Below are 26,702 nucleotides of genomic sequence, written 5' to 3' on the forward strand. Positions count from 1 at the left end.
TCCAACAAACTTATGCTAAAGGTTACCCACTCCCACACCCAACATGGAGACTCCCTCTATTCTTACAAAATAGCCAAACTTTGGAACACTCTTCCTCAGCCCATCTCCAAAAATCCTAACTTTCGTGAGTTCAAACTACTGCTAAAGGACTACCTTGCTGCTCATTGGTTTTACTCCTGCCACACTCCTGGCTAAGCTTTCCTCAACTCCAGTACTTTCCTAATCCTTACCCACTTTCTATCTCTCTTCCTTTTGCTTCTGTCTCTACCTTTCCCACTCCTGCATTTCGTCTTTATTCTGCACTGCTTATTTTACAACTACTTTCCACTGCCCTATAAGACATGGGTTCAATTATACTAAGCTCAAAAACTGTACTTTGTAAATAGAAACTGACTTGGTAGTTGGTACCACTGTTAGCATTCTCACTCTCACTGTTACTGTCTTGTATCTGCACTGTTTACATATGTGTACTCTGTTATTTATATTTCTTTGTATATGAGCATTAGTGTTAGCATTGTTAATGGGGTTTTTTGGAGCTTTTCTTCCTTGGTCTCCACTGAAAACAGCCTCCTGGCCCAGACGGACATTACCCGGTTAACAAATGTAACAAATAAATAAATAAACATTTTTTACCCCCCACCATGTACACGCCTAGCTTCATTACTTATATATACTCACTATGTACTATTTCTTAATTGATCTTTAATTTCCACGATTCCAGAGATCACAATTACCATCCTCAGAATTGTAAAGGTAGCCCACAATATATATGGGGCTCTCAAAATATTATTTGGACTCTTTTGACAAAGTGAATATGGACAGCAGCAGAGATATCAATAACACATTTACAGTAAACATATAAATATGCCAGCATTTTACAAAAAATTTAATTATATGGTTTATAAGACGTACTTGACATTACTATAGCAGCCATACGGCTGTGCAATTGTTGAAAATTCCAAAAATAGCAAAGAGGAAGTTTCATGTCAAAAATAGTTTCAAGTTCTGCAGTTTAGAATCTAGGAGCAGGCTCCTCCAATGGCTCACTGTATATCAGTTAAATTTAGGATGTTATGCAACTCTATTCATTCTAGAAATTCACCATGACATAGCAGCAGTTTATGCTGTTCATTTTCAATTGATCAGAATATCATATGTCAAGTCTATGGCCATGTTTAGACTTTCAAATACACTAGAAAACCACCCTGTGAACAAGGACTTCAGCGGGATGCTTGGCCAATCAGAAAGCAGCAGCTCAGCACCATTCACAACTCTGCACTACTGCCACACCTCATCTGGCAATCGTAGTGCAAATTACACTATTACCACATCATTTTAAGACTTAGTATGTATCCATCCACCCAACCTCATCACAGAGGGCAGAAATGGATTGATAATCACAACAGAAGGGTAAATAATAGATGTAAATCAACAAAGGCTTCTTCTGAAACTCAGAATGTAAAAGATTCCTGACGCAAAGGAAAAATGGTAAGAAAGTATGCCCATCTGAAGTGCATAAGCAGAGTAAAGAGAAAGGGAACTATTTTTTTAAGGGATACGAAAATGAAAGTAAGTCTGATATACACATATAATTATATAATAAATGTTTGACTTCTTAAATGATTAACCAAAACACGCCAAGCATTCATTTCTCTGACAACACAGATGCCTAAAACCCAATAGACATAAAAGGAAACAGATCATGGAGACAAAGTTAGAGATGTGGAGCGAATGACTTGGAGAAAGCATATGACCTGATCCCATGAAAGTTCATTTAAGCAGTCCTGGGATGCTTCATAATCCCAGAAACATTCATAGAGCAGGCTGTGTAAAAACATGCAGTGATACAATTATGAACAGTGTTTGGACCCAAAGAGAGGTTCCTAGTGGGAGTGGGTATGCAGCAAGGTTCACCTCTGAGCCCTTTTCTGTTCATACTAGTGACAGGCTACATTAGTAAACAGGTCAGAGGGGACAGATCAACAAAGCTACTATATGCATACCACGTGGCATTACAAGTAGATTTTGAACAAGAACTTCAGCAATTGACAAGGCAATAACATACAAAATTGAAGGCACATAGGATAAAACTGAGTACAGACAGAGTTGTCATGGCAGCCAGTGGGAGAAATGGCAGTTGAAAGCTGAGTAGAAAGGAAATAGTTGAACAGATAAACAGTTTTAAGTATCTGGGAGAGGTGGCTGAGGGGAGGGGAAGTCCAAATGTAGATGTCAAAAGTAGAATCAAGGGGGATACAGCCAAATGGAACAGAATGTCAATGGTAATGTGTGATAGAAGAAGGCCAAAGAAGTTGAACAGTTAGATATTCTCTGGCCCTCAGTCTGATTAGCAAACCTAGCAGTTTCGCCTTCTGCCAATTAAATTGTCATTTCAAACAGAAATCTTCAGAGTGCTAGGAGAAATTTTTTTTTGTTTGCTTGAGTTTGTTAAAATGCAGATATATTTGCAGCAAATTATTCAACATTTTGCTGAAAGATGGCCCGTTCCTTGACTGATAAAACAATGAAGATAAATCATTCAGTAATGCTTTTGCATAGTGATCTGCCTATTAAAAAAATAATTAATACCTGCATCAAACATAAAGAAGCAGTGTCCTGAACTGCCCACCATTGCTCTAAAACAAGTACACAGGGTTGTTCACATTGAGCTCTATAGTCAACCACAAGCCCCTTGGTGTAAAATTGGCAGATAAATGTGCTCTCAGAAACTTCTGATGCCATATGATGCTTCTAAAGTTTTTTTTAACAATTTCAGTAAACTTATTAAAAGCTCTGCCAATTTTAATAGTACATTTCTGCATACCTCGGTCCACTTGCTCCCTGTGAGTTTGCTGAGCAAAAGCATTTATAAATCACTCAATTTTCACCAAATCCAAAATGAATGATGTGAAACCCATTGCTCCTCAACTTTCATAAAAGCCAAATAATCCAAGAAAGAAAAAGATGTCATGTGTATGGAAACAAGTGAACATTATTTCACTGAATTTATTTATATATTATTTATGGTTGATTTTATGTCATTTTATGCCACATATGTTGCTGGTAACACTGATCATTTTATTTATTTAGCATTTGTTGACCAGGAAAGTCCAATTAGGACAGAGCCTATTTTCAGTGAGGCCCAGGAAGAAATGCTCCAGCTCCATATCTTTGGAATGTGGAAGAAACAGGAGTACCCATTGAAAAACCACTGGAGTGCAGGGAAGACATGCATACTCCACACAGAAGACACCCCAGCTGAGAACTGAACCAGAGAACCTCTTGCTGTGAGGTGACAGTGGTAACCGCTGCAACACTGGGCCGCTCAAGGCGGGGTAATCCACCAAGACTGGTGTGGACTATTATTCTGCCTACTCAAAGATGAAGACTGGTTCTTGATTTATATTGGGACAATTGTCTTTGATATGGGTGGTCCTCTGAGTGTTGCATTGGTGTCTGGTTGGTTCTGTATTCCATGAACACAGCACCTATCATGATAGTACGTATGATTTTCACTGTAGTCATTGTGATGTGCAGAAGAATGTACCTGTCTCCAGATTATTATCTATTCATGATGTAATTTGGAGAGCACCATCATAAGAGTCTAGTGGGCCATGTTGTCTAGAATGCTACTTGTAACTGGGGGGAGGGAGGTCACTAAACTATAAGATAAGTATTATGTTCTGTATTATAGCACATATATACGTAATATGTTCCTGAAGGAACTGTTACAGCTTATGTGACATCCCTGCCACAGTCAGTGAGACAGGCCTAGGCCCTTACATTACTTCTAAATATCTGCCATTTTAAACTTTAAGACTAAAAGTAACTAATCAAAGCAATCACTGTCCATCCAGCTTGTTGAACCTTTTGCTATATTGATTTCATTATCGTTCTAAGGTTAGCTGATGCAAAAGTGAATTGGAGAACTCACTGGATTTCTTTGTATGTTTCTGAGTATTAAAACTCCTTGTATCCTTGTCACCATTTTGATTTACTCTATAGAGAGGCTGGCTTTGCTGCCACATGAAATCATAGTGAATGATTTTTTTTAAGAAAATATGTTTTGAAATGTAGTCTGTTGCTTTTTTTATTAAACTCTGTCTCTGGTATAGGTGAAGAGTTGGTAGATCAAGAGGAACCTGACATGAAAGACCAGTTTGAAGATACCTTACTGCCTGGGACAGTTAAGGAGCTTGAACCAGAACCTCCAATCAGGTAGAGAACACACATAATCCATTCTTTGGCATGTCACATTCAAGGAAGTAAGATTTGGGCCAATATTTTTAAGTTGTTGATATGACATTGCTGTCCTTTGCTGTCTGGCATTTGATTTTGAGTCTTGAGACCTTTTGCTATTTTTTGCAGGTCATACTCTCCTGGAGTTATTGATGTGCCTTATACTCCTGGTACAGGTGTGGTTTTGGAGCAAGAAACCTTCACAGTAGATCAGGTATGGTACAGTGAAGAGGAAGGACAGCTCCCTGCATTTATTTATTTAGTCCTGTGTGTTTATATGATTATTTATTTTTATATAGTACAGTAAACTGCCGCATGTTTAAATAATAACATATCAACTTGTCTCCAACTGGCTACTGTTTAAAGCTTAATTTTGTTTACACATGCCAGGTAAATTCAAAAACAAAGCATCCCTAAATGCATTGAGTTATTTTTTTTTTTATTAAGAAATTTAGAAAGCAATTGTGAACAAACTTGCAAATCTAAATAAAAAAAAAAGTGAAATCATTTTACATGGACATTGTTCTGTTTTTCTGTAGAAATTACAAATTTGTTTAAGGTACCATAGGTAGTCAAAGCACACAGTTGAACATTATAACCCAGGAAAAATAAATTCAGTGCTCTGTCATTTCAGATTGTATTTGTTACTTGTCTATACATTCAGTGCTTTGTTATTTCAGATTGTATTTGTTACTTGTCTATACATTCAGTGCTTTGTTATTTCGGATTGTATTTATTACTTGTCTATACATTCAGTGCTTTGTTATTTCAGATTGTATTTGTTACTTGTCTATGCATTCAGTGCTTTGTTATTTCAGATTGTATTTGTTACTTATTTATACATTCAGTGCTTTATTATTTTAGATTGCATTTGTTCCTTGTCTATACATTCAGTGCTTTGTTATTTCAGATTGTATTTGTTACTTGTCTATACATTCAGTGCTTTATTTCAGATTGTATTTGTTACTTGTCTATACATTCAGTGCTTTGTTATTTCAGATTGTATTTGTTACTTGTCTATACATTCAGTGCTTTGTTATTTCAGATTGTATTTGTTGCTTGTCTATACATTCAGTGCTTTGTTATTTCAGATTGTATTTGTTACTTGTCTTACTTCTGACCCAACCAAATTCAGCCATGGATTTTATAGTCGCATACTTCCTTAATGTTCATTAACTGCCATGCATTTTGTGCACTTCTAAACATTTGTACTTAGGCAGTGTTTATTGCATAAAACCTAAATATTACTTTATGCTAAACACAATGTAGCATCTAAAAATAAAATAGCATTATTGTGAAATATTCACAGTGTCTATTCTTTCTTTGCAGTCCAGACAAGTCCTCAGCAAATAAGCAATGCAGGAAATCTATTTATTGCCTCAACAAGACTTTTTTTTAAGAAAGTATAACCGCCATACATACCAATTTATCTGCCACAGTCTGACCATGCTAGTGAGAAGTATTGTAACTGGGGCAGGACTTTACCAAACTATATAATCATAAACCTCTGTCTACTTCTCCAGTGTATATACCTCACTTCTGTCTCATGTTAGCTCTATCCTCTCCTCCTTTGTCTCTGTCTTTTATTTCTCCTAATTTGTTCCACTGTTAACTCCCTTCACTTTCGATTTCCTCAGTTATGCCCTGTTTTGTACTTCTGAAACATATTCTTTCTCTAACATCCTATGCTTACCTCCTGCTTTCCAGCATATCTCCTATCTCCTTCTTTCATGCTTTTCCTTTATTTGTGTTCTCATAAAACATGTTGGGTATTACATTAGTTCTGCTGTTGTTTCTTTGCCTTGCTGTTGGTATGCCAGGTCTCCAGTGTCTTCCAGGTAAACCATGTTTATATTTGTTATATTTTTCTTCAGCTTGTGCTTCTTTCCCTATTCTGTTGTCTCTAGACATACACTGTATGGTTTTATTTGTCTTGCATTTGCTAACTATTAAATCAATTTAACCAGTCACATATTTACTTGAATGGACCAATATCACAGACTTGTACTCTTAATTAGTTTACAGTACATGCAAAAAAAAAAGTTATATCTTACCATAACATTCCATGTGAATTGTTAATTTCACCTTTGTTCTTTACACATGGAGGAGCCGATCCATCGGCTCCGAGTCGGATGCTTTCCAAGCTCAAGATCTTTGAGTAGCTTGAGGCACAGTCCCTATCCCATGATGATCTCCTACCAACCCCAGATCTAGTTTGCTGAACCAGCAAGAAAAAAACACACTAAAGCAATGAAATTACAAGATTTATATAGTATATAACTATTTACAATAGCTAAACAATAGTCTGGCTGGAAAGAAGGACACCAGCAAGACCAACCAGATCACCAGTCATACCCATTCTTCCATAACCTGGAGGGGGAAGGTGGGAGGGAGTGTAAGAACAAAGGAGAGATGAACAACTCACATGGAACGTTATGGTAAGAACATAACTTCTTTATGTGAAGTTGTTCAATCTCACCGTTTGTTCTTTACACGTGGCTAGCGTCCCAAGCACCCTAATCCTGGGCAGCTCACGGGAGTACATTCCTGAGAATGGTGGAACCAAAGGAAGTGCTGTCCCTGGAGACCCTGTCCACTTTGTAATGAGTGATAAACGTATGAAGTTTGGACCAAGTAGCAGCTGCACAAATGGTGTCCAAAGGTAAATGGGCTGCGTGGGCTAAAGATGTAGAAACAGCCCTGGTAGCATGAGCTTTCACTTCATGTTCTAAAGGTTGCTTAGCTGAAGAATATACAAGTTTTATACAATCAGAAATCCATTTGGACAGTGTAACTTTGGATACTGAAAAACCTTTCTTATTGTCTGCATAGGAAACAAATAGTTGATCAGATTTCCTAAATTCTTTTCTTCTGTCCAAATAAAACCTCAGTTGTCTGTGAACATCAAGCTTATGTAACATGTACTCCAATCTATTAGCATGATGTCTGAAAAAAGTATGAAGGTCAATAGACTGGTTCAAGTTTGCCTCAGAGCAGACCTTAGGGAGAAAGGTTGGATTTGTTCTTAAAGACACTCTGTCGGGGTAAAAGACTAGATATGGAGGCCTTATAGAAAGTGCTTGCAGTTCAGAAACTCTACGCGCCAAAGTAATAGCCACCAGGAAAATTGTCTTCCAAGAATGGAACTTTAAAGGACACGATGATGCAGGCTCAAATGGGGGAAGAATGAGTTGAGATAGCACCAAATTCAGATTCCAGGGAGTAACAGGATGTCTGATAGGTGGTCTAAGATGATGAGTTCCTTTCAAAAAGGCTTTACATAATCTGTGGGACATAATGTTAGAACCACTGCATCCCACATGGAAGTTAGATATGGCAGCCAATTGAACCCTTATCGTAGAAGCTGCCGCACCATCGTGGAAGAGCGAAGTCAAGAATTCCAGAATACTATGAATAGGGGCGACATAGGGATCAATACCATGCTGAGAAGCCCAGTGAACAAATTGCTTCCATTTGCTGTTATAAACTTTCCTGGTGGAGACTTTGTAAGAGGAAACTAGAATATGTTGAACCGATGGAGACAAATCATGTGACCTGGCTAGGTTGGGAAGTGGATCAGCCAAGCTGTCAGTTTGAAGGAGACAATAGAGGGATGAAGAAGTCCCAACGAATGAGTCAGAAGGTCTGACACTGGGTCCAGAAAGAGGAACCATATCTGCCGAGGCCAAAACAGGGCTATTAGAATAACAGCCCTTCCCAGGCTTTTGGCTTTCTGTAAGAATCTGGGGATCAGCGGGATTGGAGGGAAGGCATAAAAGAGACCCAAGGGCCAATCGTGTATGAGTGAGTCCCTTGGTCTGTCCCCCTGTGGAGGGTACAGGGCAAAGTAGCTTCTGCATTTGGCATTCATCGGGGATGCAAAAAGGTCACAGCAAGGCTGACTACATCGGCGGAATATCCTTTCCACCACTCGTTCTTTGCGGGACCACTCATGAGGCAACAGAATGGCTCTGCTCAGTTTGTCCGTTATCACGTTGGATGACCCGGGTATGTGCATTGCTATCAGAAAGCACACGGTGGATACAGCCCACTGCCAAATTCTCAGGGCCTCTCGGCATAAGGGGTAAGACTTGGTTCCCCCTTGCTTGTTGATGTACCAGACTTCCGACATGTTGTCTGTTTGTATTGCAATAGTCTCTTGAGGTAGAGAGTTGTGAAAGTGTTGCAATGCTAGAAACACCGCTGTCAACTCTAGGACATTGATGTGCAAATGAGATTCCATGTCTGACCAAGAGCCTTGGATAGTTCTTCCCTGAAACAGCCCCCCCCACCCTATCAGGGAAGCATCCGTGGTCACTGTGGCTGTGGGAGGGGGAAGTACAAATGGGCGACCTACAGTAACTTGGTGGCTGTTCAACCACCAAAGAAGGTCCTTTTTGCAAGCATTTGTCTAAAGAATCTTGTGTGACATTGGAAGCTGTTTATAAGACCACTGTGTGAATTGTAACCATTGGAGTATCCTCATGTGCATTCGTCCCAGAGGAACCACTATGAGTGTCACTGCCATGCTGCCTAACAGCTTCAGAACCTGGAATGCCGGAACTTTCCTTTCCGTTAACAAATGGGACACTTGACTTCATAAAGATATTACTCTTTCTTGAGGCAATCTGACCAGGGAGGTTGTGGTGTCTAGATCTGCTTCTATAAAGGAAATATGTTGTGACGGCAATAAAGCAGAGTTTTTGAAATTTAAGGTTATGCCCAACCTGGAACACAGGTTGATAGTGTAATCTCTGGCGTGAATCAGTTGATGCCTGGTGGTGGCGGTGAGGAGCCAGTTGTCCAGCTATGGAAACACCCGGAATCCTAAAAGTCTCAGGTGAGCCGTGACCACTGCCATACATTTGGTGAACACTCTGGAGGCTGTGGTGAGACCAAAGGGCAGAGCTCAGAATTGGTAGTGACTGGCTCCCAGCCAGAAACGCAAGTGATCTCTGGATGGCCTGGCCATTTTGATGTGGTAGTAAGCATCCTTGAGATCTATAGAGCACATCCAATTGCCCGTTTCGAGAAATGGAAGTATCAATTGAAGCGTGACCATCCGGAACTTTTCCTTTTTGACAAAGGTGTTCAGTTTGCTGAGGTCTAAGATGGGCCTCCAGTCCCCTGTTTTCTTTGGAACTAAAAAGAACCTGGAGTAAATTCCGGATCGTATCTGGTCTGCCAGGACTGGCTGGATGTCTCTTTTTTCTAGCAGCCTTTGAATTTCTATGGCTGCTAGATTCCACAGACTGGGTGGAATGTCTAGGATTCTTGTACGAATGGAAGGGGATTCTGAAAAGGGAATGATGTAACCTCTGGTAACTATGCTTTTTACCCAAGAATCTGATGTAATTCCTAGCCAGGCGTCTGGGTATAAAGCTAAGCAACCCCCGATTGCCTCCAGAGCAGGACAGTCGGACCTCCTCTCAGGAGCGCTGATAGGGCTTGCCAAGGAACTGCTCCCTGTCACCCTGGTTCTGTGGACCCCCTCTGCTGCCTGGGTGGCGTCTACTATTATACCCCCCTCCTCTGCCCCTGGGGGGGGTTCACTACGTGTGTTCTGGAAAGCTCCTTGGGACTTTCGGAACCACATTTTTCCACCTTTTTGCCCTTTGGGGTATGGTCTAGTGGGGGTGGAAAAATGAACTCCTACGGCAGATAGAGTCTTTCTTTCCTGCTTACACCTAGTGAGTGTCTCCTTGACTTTAGGCCCAAACAAGGAAGAGCCATTGAAAGGGGTATTAACAAAGGAAGACTTGAAGGCTTCCGCAAAGGAGCATAAGCGCATCCAGGATTGTCTCTGCAGAGCTATCACTGAACCTGCTGCCCTGCTCGATCCATCAGCTGCATAAGAAATGAGCCGCATGGACGAGTTCACAATAGAATTAATGGTGCTAAGCTGTGCCATCACTTTCTCAGAAACAGCATCATCTGTTTTACCTTGTAGATTATCTCCAAGCTCTTTAAGGAGATCTCGCTGAAGATAGGTAAAGTGGGTTAAATAGTTAAGTGATCTCATTGCAAATGTCGCAGAACTAAAGATGCATTTCCCGTATCTTTCCATTGTCCTAGAGTCTTTATTAGGAGGATGAACAGAAGAAGAGGTTTCTGACATCTCTTTCTTGGTGGCCGCCGCCACCACCATGACATCAGTGGGGACTGCCTTCATAAGAAAAGACTTGTCTTGAGGGGAGGTGATAAATTTGTTGGGCCTCCGAGGGACCGGTTCCATGGAATCAGGAGAGTCCCACGCCCTTCAAGCGACCAAGTCCATTAATTCGTCAAAGGGCGGAGTAACCCAGGAGGTGGAAGGTTGAGACCCAAAGGCCTTCAGGAGCACTGACTCATCCTCAGTACGGGTAAGAGACTGCCAGTCACCCCTCTGCCTTAATATTTCCAGGATGTCTGCAAATGAGACAGCCTCAGAGGAGGACCGTGGGGACCCTTCTGATTCCTCTACGTCGGTGCCTGATGTGAAGGATTCCTGAGGGGAACCCAGATGCCTCCTCTTGCATACTCTCTTTCTAGGGACTTCATCAGTGGGGGCGTTTGGTGAAGTTTCCGTCAAGCAGGGGTCACACAATGGGGTTACCTGAGGCTCTGGGTCTCGAAGCTTGGTAGGGACCTGCGGTGTAGGGACAGAATGTGGCCTTTTAGGGGAGGAAGAGGAAAGATCTGAAGAGATAAGGATCTTTGCAGACATGACCCTCCTCATGGCATCGAAGGTACCAGTTTCCCGACCCAAGGAGTCCGTCAGTTCCGAAGAAGACAGCAACCTCCCAGGGGCTGAGACCACGGGCTCTGAACCAGAAGATGGAGCCAAGCTCATCTGCGCCGAAGGCCCAAGAGAGAGAGTTGGAACCAAAGCGTCGGTTCGACTCTCACCCCCGGAACCAGCAAGAGTGTGTTGGCTCCGAGACTCTTCTATCGTAACCGAAGAAGTCAAGGTCGACAGGCCTGAGGGCACTGGAACAGGCCTCGGCTCCGAGGGTTCCACCAATATCAGATTCTCTCTTTCCGGCTCCAAAGGCTCAACTGGCCTTGGAGGAGGAGCAGAAATCATGGTGGGGATTGTAGGCTTCGAAGCCAGTTGGATCGAAGCTGAAAGCAATTTGGCCAGGGCCGGGTTCACCAAAAGCCTCTGCACCACGCGGTCCACATCAATGTCAGAAAGGGTACCAGAAGAACGGGTCAAAGGAGCCGAAGAAGCCACCAACTTAAGGATCGGGACTTAAAAACTTCCGACACCGGCTCCAACACTGTGATTTGGCTCAGAGGTTAGATTTCAGTGCACGGCTCTGAAGGCTGCAGAGCCGACGACCGAGTCTTCCCAGAGGTGCTCAGAGCAGAAGGCTTGTGCTCCAGTGACACCTTAGAAGACTTCGACCCCTTCGAGGACTTGAAGGTCTGGTCAGTCTTGTCTAATGCTTCTTGAAAGTCTGGCTTCAACAGCCCTCTATCCACCAATTTCCTTCGCTTTTCTAACAAAACCCTGCCACTGAAGGAATGGCAGATAGAGCAATCCTCTTGCAGATATAGTGGACCCAAGCAGTACATACAAGAAACGTGGTTATAAGTGATGGACATCTTCTATCCACAGTCACACCTCTTAAATCCTGATTTTTGTTTCTCAGACATGATATCAAAGAGAAAACACAAATATCAGATCCCTGATAAACAGTAATGTCAATAATATCAAAAAAACACTAAGAACTCCTAGAAAGTTCATATCCCTGAACTGCAATTGACTACAAGAATTATTTTGTAAGGTCTTGACACAGAAAAGTTCAGATACAACAAATCATAGCACCTATTAACTAGGAGAGGATAGGGAATAAAATTTGACAGAGCCCTGTCAAGTAAAACGCAACTAAAGAAAGGCTAAAGGCCTAGGAGCAACCGCTCCGAATTAGAAAGACAAAAAATAAATAAATAATATACAGTTAACACACTGAACAACAATTACGAGAAATATGAAAAGTCTCACAAATATCAGATCCCTGATAGCAAAATAAGTAATTATATATTCTTCTAAGAAGAAAAAAAGGTTACTGGCCCGAGCTTCCTCCGAAGATCGTGCGATCTGTTGCAGCGGCAAACTAGATCTGTGGTTGGTAGGAGAGCATCATGGGATAGGGACTGTGCCTTGAGCTACTCAAAGATCTTGAGCATGGAAAGCGGCCGACTCAGAGCCAATGGATCGGCTCCGAACCCACGTGTAAAGAACAAATGGTGAGACTGAACAACTTCACATCTGTTGTTTTTATTTGATCGTGTAACGTGTCGGTCGCACAGTTTTATAAAAGATAACATTGCTACCTCACATCTTCATGGTCTGAAATTTGTTTTCCAGATGGAATGCGTTCTGTGCAGAGTCTGCATGCCTTCCCTCTGTATAAGTGGGTTTATGATTCAGTTTCTTCCCTCAATGCAAAGATGTGTCCTTGGGTGAACAGACCATCCTCAAAATTAACCACAGATATATGTATAATCTGTGAATGTGTGCATGAGTCTAGGAGTTGATCCATATCCTACCCAGAACTGGTTCTGTTTCTTACTCCATTTGATTACCAGCAGAGGCTAGTGCTCCATCATGAGCCTGAGCAGTAGTCACACACACACACACACACACACACACACACACACACACACACACACACACACACACACACACACACACACACACACACACACACACACACACACACACACACCTCATTCGTCTTCTTTTGTTGAGATGTTCCCATTTTGGATTTCCTGAGCAACAATCAAAAAGATTAAACAAACAAGTAAACAGAACATACAAATACACAAACAAGCAAATAAATACATAAAAATATCTATTAAAAATATATTATAAAAACATGGTGAAGTAATTAGAAATCAATGCAATCATACATGCAGTGCAGAAAAATCTAACCACTGTCATCAGATGTGTTATCTAGAAATGTGGATTCAAAAATAAACTTCATATGTTTCTTACTTCTGAAAAAAAAAATCCAAAGTGTAGCACTGGTTATACGTGAATAACATTCAGAAGTCTTAAGTTTGTGTTTATGTGCTGAGACATGAAATGTAAGCACGCCATTTCATCATATTGAAAAGTTTGGCACTGCTTTGTATCTGTACTGCTACTGTTTTGCAGTAAATTATTTTATGAGGAAAATAAGACATTCTTGTCATGTGGTGTTGAACTGCATGAGGCTTTTTATACATTTTAGGGGCTGGTTGCTTTCCTCTCATGGCTTCCTGTCTTTGTAACATAATTTGCCCTTATTAATTTTACATTTTGCCCATGCTTCTCCAAGCCTGTTTCTCTTTTTTAGCACATGGAACTGGGTATATTCTTTGGTGTGTTTTTGTTTCTATAGATAGTAACTTGACAGTAAATATGACACAACACAGTAAAAGCAAATTCACTGGATGGGCAATCTGTTAAAATAAATATTTAATTCATAAAGTTGTACAACTTCATTTGCTCATTAGTTCTTTCAGCGGGTTTATTCTGAAGCTGTGCTTTTCTCTCTCATACTTTTATTCTATTTATACTTACCTTTTTTATACAAATTACATTTTGCACCAAAATTGCTGTATAATTTTAAGTAACACATATGTGTAACTTTTGACATGCTCCATGAGTAAAATTAAATATCCTATACAGACAGCCACTTCAGGAGACTGCATTGTAAAATGTATCTTTGGACTTGAGCTTTAACATTATATGATATTGTTTTATGTCATAATAATCTTATCTAGTGCCTTATCATTTAATTTTTCATTTACATGGGCCATTTCTTCTTCTTGATGGTCAAGCCTAGCTTGCTCATCCTGCAGACTCACCGAATTTAGGGATGCATCTGTCTGAAAACATCCTGCTGTAATATTGGTGGCATTAGTGGCAGCAAAATCTTTTGTTGCAACTTGTCTTCTGGACCACAAGTGATTAGGGAGAAGAGTTTATAGATTCATAGGACAATACTAGGCTACTGCCCCAGAGGCCTAAGCCTAACCAAGAATTTAATCCATGTTCCCACAAAGTCATCACCTGTTTTCCCTACCCAGCAGGGACACAGGTGGTATCCCAGGGGTATATTTTCTGTTTCCCATCCAGCCTTTCAGGTTCCTGTTAAGGAGGGATAGTGAGGTACTCTGCTTGACATGGAGAGGAAGTCTATTCCACAGATGAGAGAGTGATTGGGACACAAATCTATCCCGCCAACAAGTTCTATTAATGTCACAGACCAGGTTGAAAATTTGTGTGTGGGTTGCATGAGTGGAGTTTGACTTAGGGATATGCAGCAACTCCGTCAAGGCTGAGTCTGAGACAGCCTGTATGCCAGACACAGATCACTTCTGAGCAGTCTGTATGAGACTTAGTAGAGGGACAGGACTTTTAACTTATCTGTATAGGATAGGTGTTTGAGACCCTGGATTTATCTGGTAAGGAACCTCTGTGGTCTCTCCAACTGCTGCATGTGGTTGGCAAGGTACGATAATGGGTCTGATAAAACACTCCACTCTAAACTGTAATTCTAGCCCTTCCAGTCTCTAAAGAAACATTTATCCATCTTTTTTTGGTATGTGATATATCCCCACTACCTTCGCAGTCTGTCCCTGAGTCAACATTAGCTGACGCAATCACTTTCAGCCTTAGACATTTGAGTCACCCCCCGGTACACACATTCTTGTTTCTACACTTAAAGTCTGCAAAACACTCCACACTAAAGTGTAATTCTAGTCCTTCCAGTCTCTAAAGAAACATTTACCTGCTTTTTTCTTCTTCTATGTGATATATCCCCACTAGCCTCCCAGTCTATCTCTGACTCAACAATAGTTGACTCACTGTCTGTCAGCCCTCAGACATGGTATTTCTTAGGGCATCCAACTGGTAAAATTAAAAAAGGACTTTCACTCCTTTAAAAAATAAAAAAGCATTGGTAACAGAAGAAAGACTAATATTATAGATGTGACTTCTGAGCAACTGATAGTTTATTTTTGAATTGCACATACCTTGATTGGCTCATCCTTTTCTGTTCACCCTACAGGCTCACTTCGCACTCCTACCCTGCCCCCAATTCCCACCCACCCCTACATAGTCTGAATTTATAGGTAACCTCCTTTACTAAGACCCTTCCTTCATCCACCCATTATCCAATAATTACATCCATCAGCACCATCTACACATGCCCTTTAACTTCTCACCACTCCAGCCCACCTACCAATTCAATATCAACACCCATATCTCCTAGTCAAACAACTCACACCCACACCAAATATAAATACCTACTCTAACTGCTCCGCTATACCCTCTTGGGATTAACCTCCCTATTCACCTGCCTCTTGATAGCCACCATTAGCACTTCTTACCTCTTCACAAGCACTCACTGTATCCACCCCAAATACCCCACCCTAACCCACAACATTACTATCACCCCCACTCACACAAGCATATACCTCAGCATAAACACCCATCCCCCCATATACCATGCCCCTCCCATGTACCACCTCTATCGATGTAAAAAGCAACCAAGTCTACAATTTCATTACCTAGTCATCCAATACCTAACAACTATCACCTGTACAACTACCCAGCTACTACTAGGTGGAGACATTCACCCTAACCCCGGGCCAACAACCTCTGCTAATAAGCCATGCACCCATCACTATCCAGCTATGCACAAACCCACCAACTTACTGATACTAAATATGATTACCCGCAGTATCATGAATAAAATAGAAGACCTTCACTCTAGCATCTACTTATGTAACCCTGATATTATTCTCATCAGAGAGACATGGCTTAAACCACATATTAAAGATATATCCATCACCCCACCTGGGTATCACATTCTCAGGGCAGACCGGCTACATAAATGAGGCAGAGGCTTAGTTCTACTTAACAGAACCAACCTACAACTCCACCTCCACCAAAATGATTCCCCCAACTTCAACAATGCAGAGACTCTATTTGCAAAGGCTTTTCCTTAATCAACATAAGCACCTAAACCTACTGGGTATCTATATGTCCCCGGGTGACAACCTACCCACCCTAGAATCCATACTTCACTGAGCCTTATACTCCTTCCCTCAAGAAACTGTTGTGCTAGGTGATGTAAACATTGACTGAAACTCCATCCATTCTCCCACCCCCCACCTACCACATTAACCTATATAACTTCACCCAACTTATAGATACTCTCACATGCATTGAGAAGGCCACAAAAAGAGAATCTATACTTCATTGGATCCTCACAAATCAACCAAATACTGCCCATCAATGTGGCACCCTACCAGACTATCTGAGCGACCACAGTCCCACTTTTATCCTTAGGCAAATACCTAAAATAATTAACTCTACCACCCTTCTGCACACCCACTCTTACAAAAATTTTCCTAGAGACCAATTCATAAGAACCTTGCAACATTGCATCTGGTCTCCCATCAAAACCCTTTATTTCAACTCCACATTCCTAAATATCCTCAACCAACTAGCCCCCTTAAAAACTATCAGGATACATAGCAAACCCACCACTTGTCTCCAGAAAACCACAAAAACCCTACTTAGAGCCAGGGATAAAGCCTGGAAAACCTGGTGCCACACCAGATCACCCTGAGCTAGGCAAATCTTTCACTAGCTCTGACAAAAAGCAAAAAAGCAGTTTAAGCTCGATAAACAAAATTACTGCATCACTCAACAAAACAAATACAGTACCAAACTGCAAACATTCTTGGCAACAATAAATAGCATCCTCCAGCCTGGAAGGAGCACCACTCCCGCACCCAATATAACACGTACAGACCTGGACATAGCCTCCAGCCTCAATAACTATTTCACCTCCTCAGTACTAAAACTCTTAAACAACATTACTTCTTTCAACACCCCACCACCTTAGGCCCAGATCAATACCATATCTTTCACACTTACATCTTTTCCTACCTCTGCTATCCAAAAACTCCTACCCAGACTCAAACCAACCACCCTTGCAGCCGATAACCTTCCTACCGAATACCTCCAAATTGCATCCACAGCTATAGCCTATCCCATTTCACTTCTAATAAATAGATCCATCACCAAACACACCATTCCAGTCCTGTGGAAAACCTCATATATCATATCACTCCACAAAGGTGGCCCCTCCTTAGACCTTTCCAACTATCGACCAATTGCAATTCCCTCACCCCTCTCTAAGATCCTAGAAAGATGTATTCATCACCACTTCCTCTCCTATCTCCTCACCAACAACTTTCTCTCCTCAACCCAACACGGATTTTGCCCATCCCACAGCACCACCACTGCCCTACTCAAATTCACCAATACTATAAATTCCCACAGGAATCTAAGTAAATTTGTCTCAGCTATCTTCCTAGATTTATCCAAGGCATTTGTCACAGTCTCACATAATAAAGTATTGTCTTGTCTCTCTGACCTCAACCTTAACAAGCCCACCCTCCTCTGGTTTAAAAGCAATTTAGATAGCTGCCAATAATCTGTCAAATGGCATAACTCTCTACCCCCCCCCACTCCCAGCCTCCTTAGGCATGCCACAAGGATCAATCCTAGGACCCTTTCTTTCTAATATCTTCACAAACCAACTCCACTCAGCTACCTCTAAAGCTGACATAGTCCAATACGCTGACAACACAACTCTCATATGCTCTGCACCCAACATCCAACTTCTCCAACAAAAAGCGCAAGAAGCCTTCTCTGAAATAGAGAACTGGCTTAACAACTCACAACTCATACTAAATCACAGGAAAACACAACTAATGCTATTCCACTCTACTAAAATGAGCAACCTTACCTTCTCTATACTCTCCGCCTGCAAAACCCAAATCACCCCTGTCACTGAGGCTAATCTCGTAGGAGTTACCATTGACCAGCAACTCAAATTCACAAAGCACATATCAACAACCATAACTAAAGCCCACAAAAAGCTAGGTTCCTTCCATTGCTGTAAAAGTTATCTAACCACTGAATCTCGAATTGCAATAGCCAGGACCCACCTCCTGCCTACTCTGCTTTATGCATCCCCAATTCTAATGAATCTTTACAAAACTGACCTTAATAAACTTTCCATCTGTTACAACAAAATTGCTAAATTCGCTACCAATGCCAAAACTCACAATCCCACCACTCCCTTTCCCTACAAGCCTTACAATCCTCTTATTGTATACTAATGGCTGTAAAGTCAACAATCTGTATGCTACTACTCTGTAATGTCTCTTTTGTAAATTTTTCTTCTCTCTGTAAACTTATGGAGATTTTCTCCCCAGGACTCCGCTGAAGGCAGACACTTTTTGTCCAGTCGGACTATCCTGGCAAACAAATGTTAAATAAATAAATAATAAATAAATGTTATGACCTCCTTGTTCTTGGATGAAATACCCTTACTCATGAGATGGGCCATGTAGAAAGCCTTCCGTAGAATGGAGGCAACATGGTGGTCAAAAGTTAGGTTGCTGTCAACCTGGGGCTCAAGTCCCTCACGACTGATTGCCTGATTAGTACATTGTTATTAATGTGATAATTAGTAGGGACACCATTTTCCCCAAAGGGGATAATGATACACTTCTTGGCATTCAGTTTGAGGCCATGCTTCTGGCACCAGTCATTAGTTTGGGTAAGGCTCTCTTGGAGGATGTACACATCACTAGGGAAATTTAAGACAGCACTCAGCTTGCAGTCATCTTCAAACTTGGTCAGCCGCAGACCACTGTTTTTGGCTTGCACCTCAGAAAAGTATATCCCAAACAGTAGAGACCCCACGACCAATCCTTGGGGTACAACATTTGATGTTATGTGATCCTATCTCGCCTACATTCTGTACTGATGGGCTCGGAGCCGATCCCTCGGCTCCGACTCGGCACGCTATGCTATAGAGCGAGGCCTCTTATTGGCTGAGCTATTTCTTATCCCAGGATGCACCACCACTAATCCCCCAGATCTCGTTTGCCGCTTACAAGCTTAGACGTGGTCTCAACTTGGCTGGGCTAAGTACTAATTTATTTAGGCTTTTCCTGTCAGGAATTTGCTTGCTTTGAACCCAAAAGCTGTTTTAACAGCTATTGTTGTGATACGTGTGTGTATTGAACAGTTCTATTGAGGAATTTGTGTTTTTCGTCAAGGGAAGGTTTCCCGTTTTAGTTAGAGGGGCCTTCCCCTGTTGCTACTTGCTATTCTAGCTTTTTATTTGTGGGTCAAGTACCCGTTTAAGTTAGAGGGTCTTGACTCTCTCTTTCTGTGTGGTTTTTTTGTACAACTGTATTGTGGTTATATAAAAAAAAAAAAAAAAAAAACTTTATATTTTTTTTGTTCTTAAACTGTTAAGTTTTGGTGTGTTTCTCTTTAGACAGGTGTGTTATCTAAATTAGTCATGTCCAAAGAGCATAGACCCTCCGGGTTTAAAAAGTGCTCGAGGTGTGGTTATAAGATGTCCATAACGGACGACCACTCCTCGTGCATCTATTGTTTAGGCGGCAAGCACCTACAAGAATCATGTAGCGTGTGTCACGCCTTCTCATCAAGGGTCCTCCAGGAGAGGAAAAACAAATTAATCCTTAAGGGGTTAATTAAGCCATCCTTCGAGAAGGCTTTATCTTCCTCTCCCTCTCCTTCAAAAAAGAAGAAAGCGTCGGCTCCGACCAGTCAGTCGGAACCAACTGCCAAAAAACCTAGGCAGACTTCTCCATCGGCTCCATGGACTTCGGAGCCGAGGGCGGAACGGTCTGCCTCGATGCCTCCAGTCTCGACCCCTCTGGTTTCGGAGCCGAGGACTGGGGCATCGAGAGGCGGGTCACCTTCATCGGCTCCACTGATATTGGAGCCGATGAGGGTTGCCGGCTCAGACTCTTCCCCTTCAGAGCCGAAGTTCTCGTCGGCACCGAGGGAAATTACCTTGAGATCTCCCTCGGAGCCGATAATTATAGAATCCATTCGGAGCCGGTCCCCTAGTCCTTTGGAGCCGATGGAGAAATCGGTCCGGACCCCATCGGTATCGTCCAGATCATCCAAGATGTCTGATTCGGACATCGACAGGGTGCTCCTAAGACTCTTCCAGTCTCCGGTGTTCCAAAAGCTAGTTTCGGCTCCAGCCCATTCGGCTTCAGAGCCGATGGTCCACCTCCCTACTATGGTTCCTCCTCCAACAGCCTCGGCACCGTTGGAGCCAGTGCTGGTGGAACTGGTGGAGGTTTTAGGGTCGGGCCCGACCCTTACTCCAACTCCGGCTCTTGGGTCGGAGTTCGGTACGCGGACTTCTTCCGTCGGCCCCGGGGGGATGATTCGGGATTGATGTTTTCGGTCCCAAGACTCCCTCTCGGTGCGTCAGCTGCGGGAGTGCCGTCTACTGTCGTGGCCACGGAGGTGGGACCCTCCCAGGATTCTGGTGGTCCCGCCTTCAGGGCTATGAGGAGTGCGTTAGCCAAATCATCTTTGGCTACCTCCACGGTCTCCCCAGCTCCTTCCCTGCATACCGAGACTGGGTCTTTGGCAGTCCCCCTGTCCTTAGACAGCGGAGCCCCGGGGCCTGAGGTTACCCCCACTGGGGTTTCCCCCCCTCCTAGAGGTCCTTCTGAAGCTTCTTCGGAAGAACCCCCCCAGGAAAAGATCGTGCAAGAGGAAGCACGTTGACTCCCCTGATGAGTCTCATACATCAGACACTGATCTCAATGATGCAGAGGGGTCCCCTAAGTCGTCCTCGGATGATGTCTCCTTTGCAGACATCCTGGAAGCCCTTAAACAAGGAGGCGGCTGGCAGTCCAAACCCCCTTCTGCTGATGAGTCGGTGTTCCTTAAGGCCTTCGGGGCTCAGCCCTCCGCCTCCTGGGTGTCTCCGCCCTTCGAGCTCTTGGATTTGATCTGTCGAAGGGCGTGGGAATACCCAGACTCTGTGGAACCGGTGCCTGCTCGTCCGAATAAGTTCCTCTCGGCACCCCCTGAAAAAGAGTTTCTAACTAAAGGTGTGGCTGTAGATGCTTTGGTGGTGGCATCTGCTACCCAGCAAGATGTAGCAGAGGCTTCGACGTCCGTCCATCCTCCTAATAAGGAGTCTAGGAGCATGGATTGGTACGGAAAGCGCACCCTAAGTTCAGCGGCCTTTACATTAAGGCCCTTGAACTACCTTACGCACTTTACTGGATTTGAGGGATCTGATTAAAGAACTTTCCAATACCCTCTTTGGTAACCTGCCTGAGGAGCTGGCCCAGACGGTTGGCTCTCAGCTGGCTACATTGTCGTCCATTTCAAACTCGTCCATGAGGCTCATTTCTTATGCGGCCGAAGGGGCGAGTAGAGCGGCGGGTACAGGCATTGCTCTACGGAGACAAGCCTGGCTCCGCCTGTGTCATTTCGTGGAGGCCTTTAAGTCTTCCTTTGCCGACGCCCCCTTTGATGGGCCCTCCCTGTTTGGACCCAAGGTAAAGGACACACTGACCTGCTGTGAACAGGAGGGTAAGACTCTGACTGCCGTAGGGGCACGATTTTCGACTCCCTTTCTGCCTTATCCCAAGGCTAAAAGAGGAGGGAAAATGTGGTTCCGTAGATCTCAGAAGCCTTACCCCTCTCAGCAGGAGGATCCTCCTTCCAGAGGCAGAGGAGGGGGAAATTCTTCCGGAAGACGCCGTCCCAGAGGCGACAGAGGCCCTCGCAACACTGGAGACCGCGAGTCCTTTCGTGGCTCTTCGGCCTTTCACAGTCCCTGAGGGATTGCCCGACTGTGCAGCTCCGGAGCCAGTCGGGGGTCATTTTTCGAAGCACCTAAAAGCCTGGGAAGGTATCACTCAGGACCGATAGGTGCTTCGAATTATCGCCGGAGGTTACACCATCCCTTTCTCTCACTCCCCACCTCAGTCCAAAAAAATTCCGGACCCGCCACCCAGTCAACGGGATACTTCAGCCTCAGAAGTTTCAAAGCTGCTGCAAAAAGGAGTCATCCAACCGGTCCCCGCAGACCAGATCGGATTAGGGACTTACTCAAGATTTTTGGTGCCAAAAGACCGGGGACTTGAGGCCCATTTTGGACCTCAGCATTCTAAACCGCTCAGTCAGAAAGTCCAAGTTCGAATGGTCACCCTACAAACCATTCTCCCATTGCTGGAGAAAGGTGTTTGGATGTGCTCCATAGATCTCAAGGACGCTTATTACCATATCATGGTACATCAAGCGTCCAGGAGACATCTGCGCTTCAGCCTAGGAGGCAGTCATTTTCAGTTCAGCGCTGCCCTTTGGTCTCACCACAGCCCCCAGGGTGTTCACCAAGTGTTTGGCAGTCGTGACTGCTCACCTGAGAAGTCTAGGATTCCAGGTGTTTCCGTATCTAGATGACTGTCTCCTAACTGCCACCTCCAAGCATCTACTACTGCGGAGCCTACAAGCCACTATATCACTGGGCAATTCCCTTGGAATCACCTTCAATTGGCCAAAGTCTGTGTTGCTGCCATCTCAACGAATAAGATTCATAGGGGTAGAGATAGACTCAAACCAAATGTGGGTCTATCTACCTACAGACAGAATACAAACCATACAGACTCAAGTTCGAGCCTTACTTCCCAGGTCCAAAGCCCCAGCCAGAATGGTCCTGCAGCTATTGGGATCCATGTCCGCCACGGTTCTTCTAGTCCCCTTGGCAAGGTTGCACATGAGAATTCTCCAGTGGCTTCTTTCAGCTCAGTGGTCCTTTCAGGAACTCCCTCTCAGTCACCTCATATGGATCACGGAAACATGCAAATGGGACCTTCGCTGGTGGCTAGTGCCCTCCAATTTGGATCAGGGACGACCCTTTGTTTCACCTCCTCCTGCGGCCACTTTGACCACGGACGCCTCCCAGATGGGGTGGGGGGGGCATTCCCTGGGCAGGTCAGTCCAAGGCAAATGGCACCCAGAAGAGACCCTACTTCATATCAACATCCTAGAAATGAGGGCGGTGCTTCTGTCCCTTCAAGCCCTTCACGATTACCTCCCTCAGGGCGTAATTGCCGTTCACTCAGACAACATGTCAGTTGTCTGGTACCTGAACAAACAGGGAGGGACCAGATCCTATCCTCTTTGCAGAGAGGCCATGAGAGTCTGGGAATGGGCAGTCTCGACCAAATGCTTTCTAGTGGCTACTCATATCCCGGGCAAGTCCAATGTGATAGCCGACAGACTGAGCAGAACTATCCTCTCTCCTCACGAATGGTCTCTGAACATGACAGTTGCAAGTCAGATTTTCAGCAGATGGGGAGTTCCGTGTTGCAACCTCTTCGCGACTCCACTAAATGCGAAGTGCAAAAAATTCTTCTCCCTAACCCCGGCTCCGGGGAAGAGCCCCATGGACGCACTAGCCCGTCCTTGGCCCACCGGCTTGCTTTATGCCTTCCCCCCAGTTCCTCTCCTTCCCAGGGTGATCCAAAAGGCATCTCTCTTGGGGAGCAAAATGATCTTAGTTGCTCCTTACTGGCCTCGTCAAGTATGGTTTCCCTATCTTCGGAAATATGCTCTGGAAGGTCCATGGTTCCTGGATCAGATCCCAGACCTTTTGATTCATCAGTCGGGACTATTCCTCCAGTCCATGCACACCTTAAAATTGACGGCTTGGCTCCTCCTCTTCTGACTATAGTCAGAAGTCATACATTGGATCCAGAGGTTGTACACATATTATCTTCGGCCCATAAGTCTGCTACAAAGAAACTGTATTCTAGCAAATGGAAAAGATTTGCTATTTGGGCTCAACTCCGGGGCCTGGATCCCATCACTATTCCCGTGGCAGAAGTACTAAAATTTTTAACTTCTCTTTTCAATCAAGGCTCTTCAGTCTCTACCATCAAGGTTCAATTGGCAGCGATTTCCAATTTTCACGAATCTATAAACCCACCTTTAATGAGCAACAGATTGTGTAAGACCTTCTTGAAAGGTGCTGCGCTTTTAAGACCTCCGATTTCTCATCCTGCTCCTCCATGGGATCTCGATGTGGTGCTACGCGCCTTAACTTCCTCCCCCTTCGAACCGGCAGCTACATGTGATCTAAAATTTCTATCGTGGAAGACTGCTTTTCTGGTGGCGATTACTTCTGCCAGAAGAGTTTCAGAGCTTCAAGCTTTGTCCGTAAAACCCCCGTACTTGGTTTTTCACAAAGACAGAGTATCTCTCAGGCCAAATCCTTCCTTTGTCCCTAAAGTTTGTTCTAGTTTCTGCCTACAACAATCATTAGAACTTCCAGTCTTTTTTCCAAAATGTTCTAACAAAGCGGAATTCATATTCCACACATTAGATGTCCACAGGCAGTTGCGTTTTTATTTAGACAGGACCAAACAAACAAGGAAAACAGATCAGTTGTTTGTATCCTTTGCAGACAATAAATTGGGCAAAGCTGTCACAAAGGTCACTATTGCCAAATGGATCAGGGACTGTATTACTCAAGCTTATTCTTATTCTAACAAAGAGCTTACCACCTCTGTCAAAGCTCATTCTACAAGGGCTATGGCTACTTCGATAGCATTTAATTCTAAGCTTGCCATAAGTGACATTTGTGCTGCGGCTACATGGTCTTCCCTGCACACTTTTATTTCCCACTACAAATTGGATGTGGCATCTAGAGGACGAGCTTCATTTGGTTCCACAGTGCTCAGGAGTGTTTTCCAATGAGCCACCCAGGATTTAGGTGCTAGGGACGCTGTCCCATCAGTACAGAATGTAGGTGAGATAGGATCACATAACATCTTTTAGTTATGTACTTACCATAACTTTAGATGTTTGGGATCCATCTCGCCTACATTCCCAATAACCCACCCTCCTTCCCCCTTCCTTGGAGATCAGAGGATATCAGAAGGTCCGAATCCTGTTGTTTCATCTTGAAACATCTAACAATGTTATATAAACAAGTTATGCATGTGTGCATGAATGCGGACAAACAAGATCTGGGGGATTAGTGGTGGTGCATCCTGGGATAAGAAATAGCTCAGTCAATAAGAGGCCTCGCTCTATAGCATAGCGTGCCGAGTCGGAGCCGAGGGATCGGCTCCGAGCCCATCAGTACAGAATGTAGGCGAGATGGATCCCAAACATCTAAAGTTATGGTAATTACATAACTAAAAGTTACGGGTCTACCACTAAAGGTGGCTTCCTGTATTTTGACTGAGTGAGTTCTATCAGTGAGCCAGTTAGCTACCCATCTGGTAACATATGGGTTGATGCCTAGCTGGGAGAGTTTATCTATTATGCCCGAGTGGGGAATAGTGTTGAAGGCTTTGGCTAAGTCAGGGTAAGCGGTGTGCACTATCTTGCCCTCATCCATGGCTTTGGTGACTGTTTCGAAGAAGACGACCAAGTTTAACAGGCATGATCTCCCTTTGACAAAACCAAACTGTGTGGGATTAAGCATTTGGAGGTTGCCAATGTCCTTGTTTATAAAGTTCATGATAATGCTTTCCATGGCCTTGCAGGTCAGGCTAGTTAGGCTGATGGGCCTATAATTGCCTGGGTTGGTGGACACTCCACCTTTGTGCAGAGGGATGACAGTGGCTATCCTCCATCCTGCTGGAATGAAGCAGGTGCACAGGCTTTGGTTGAATAGGGTGCCTAGTGGTGCTGAGAGCTCTTGCCTGAGTTCATGTAGGACACAGCCAGGGATGTTGTCAGGTCCCATGAAGGCTGAGAAGGCATTAATAACTTGCTCCCTGGTGATGAGTAGAGGGAGCAGGTGCTAGGGATGTCCTGGTTTACTGATGGGTGGACAGGGAGGTGAAGTTTTCACTGAACTTGTCTGCCAGATGGTTGGCTACATCTATGGCATTTGTGTATGTCATATTCTTGACTACCAATTCAAAGCAGGTGTGGGAGTTACCTTTGAGAGTGTGGATGTATGCGAAGAAGGCCTTGTGATTGTCCTCAGTGGATGTGGCCAATTTGGACTCAAAGTTAACCTTAGATGATTTCACCAGTGACCTTATTTGTGTGTTCAGACAAAGAGAGATTGCTTCCAACTTGGCACATGCTCCTTTTTGGTCCAGGACAGCAATTTTTCCTTTTATTACAAGGTCTGTTTATTGCTGCTATCCTGCTTTCTTCACAGGCCTGCAGTCCATATGAATCCTCTAAGCTGTTGGTCATTGTACGGTTATTTCTTACTTAAATCTTGTGCTGTAGAGCATTTCTCTGTGCAGTATTGAAGTTTAGAGACAAATTTCTGAAGTTGATAGGTTGCTTTATCCATTCAAGCTGTATGCTTGGAAACTTATGGTCAGAGCTTCAGAATTATCATGCAGCCAGTACGCCCTCTAGCTGTTCCACTATAACATAAGTAATTAATGTTGTAAGAAGCATTTTATATCCAAAATGTTATGTAAGTATGTAATAATGTACACACACACACACACACACACACACACACACACACACACACACACACACACACACACACAAATTCAGAGACATAGACGCACTTATATTTGCAGAGTCAGACACACACATTTGCGCCTAGAAATTA

At 43.5% G+C, this 26,702-nt stretch overlaps 1 protein-coding gene across 3 annotated transcripts in view; it reads left to right on the forward strand.

The window, feature by feature from the left end:
* The window catches only part of ANK1 (ankyrin 1), a 1,899,552-nt gene that overhangs the window by 1,042,412 nt on the left and 830,438 nt on the right, over positions 1-26,702 (forward strand). For all 3 annotated transcript variants that reach the window (XM_044082993.1, XM_044082990.1, XM_044082992.1), the window contains 2 exons: positions 4,116-4,218; positions 4,369-4,453. In XM_044082993.1, coding sequence (XP_043938928.1) covers positions 4,116-4,218; positions 4,369-4,453 — 188 coding nt within the window. The remainder of the gene's footprint in view (positions 1-4,115; positions 4,219-4,368; positions 4,454-26,702) is intronic.

Source organism: Protopterus annectens, chromosome 9.part0 (genome assembly GCF_019279795.1).
Source record: "Protopterus annectens isolate FY-2018-M chromosome 9.part0, PAN1.0, whole genome shotgun sequence".
Taxonomy (NCBI): Eukaryota; Metazoa; Chordata; order Ceratodontiformes; family Protopteridae; genus Protopterus; species Protopterus annectens.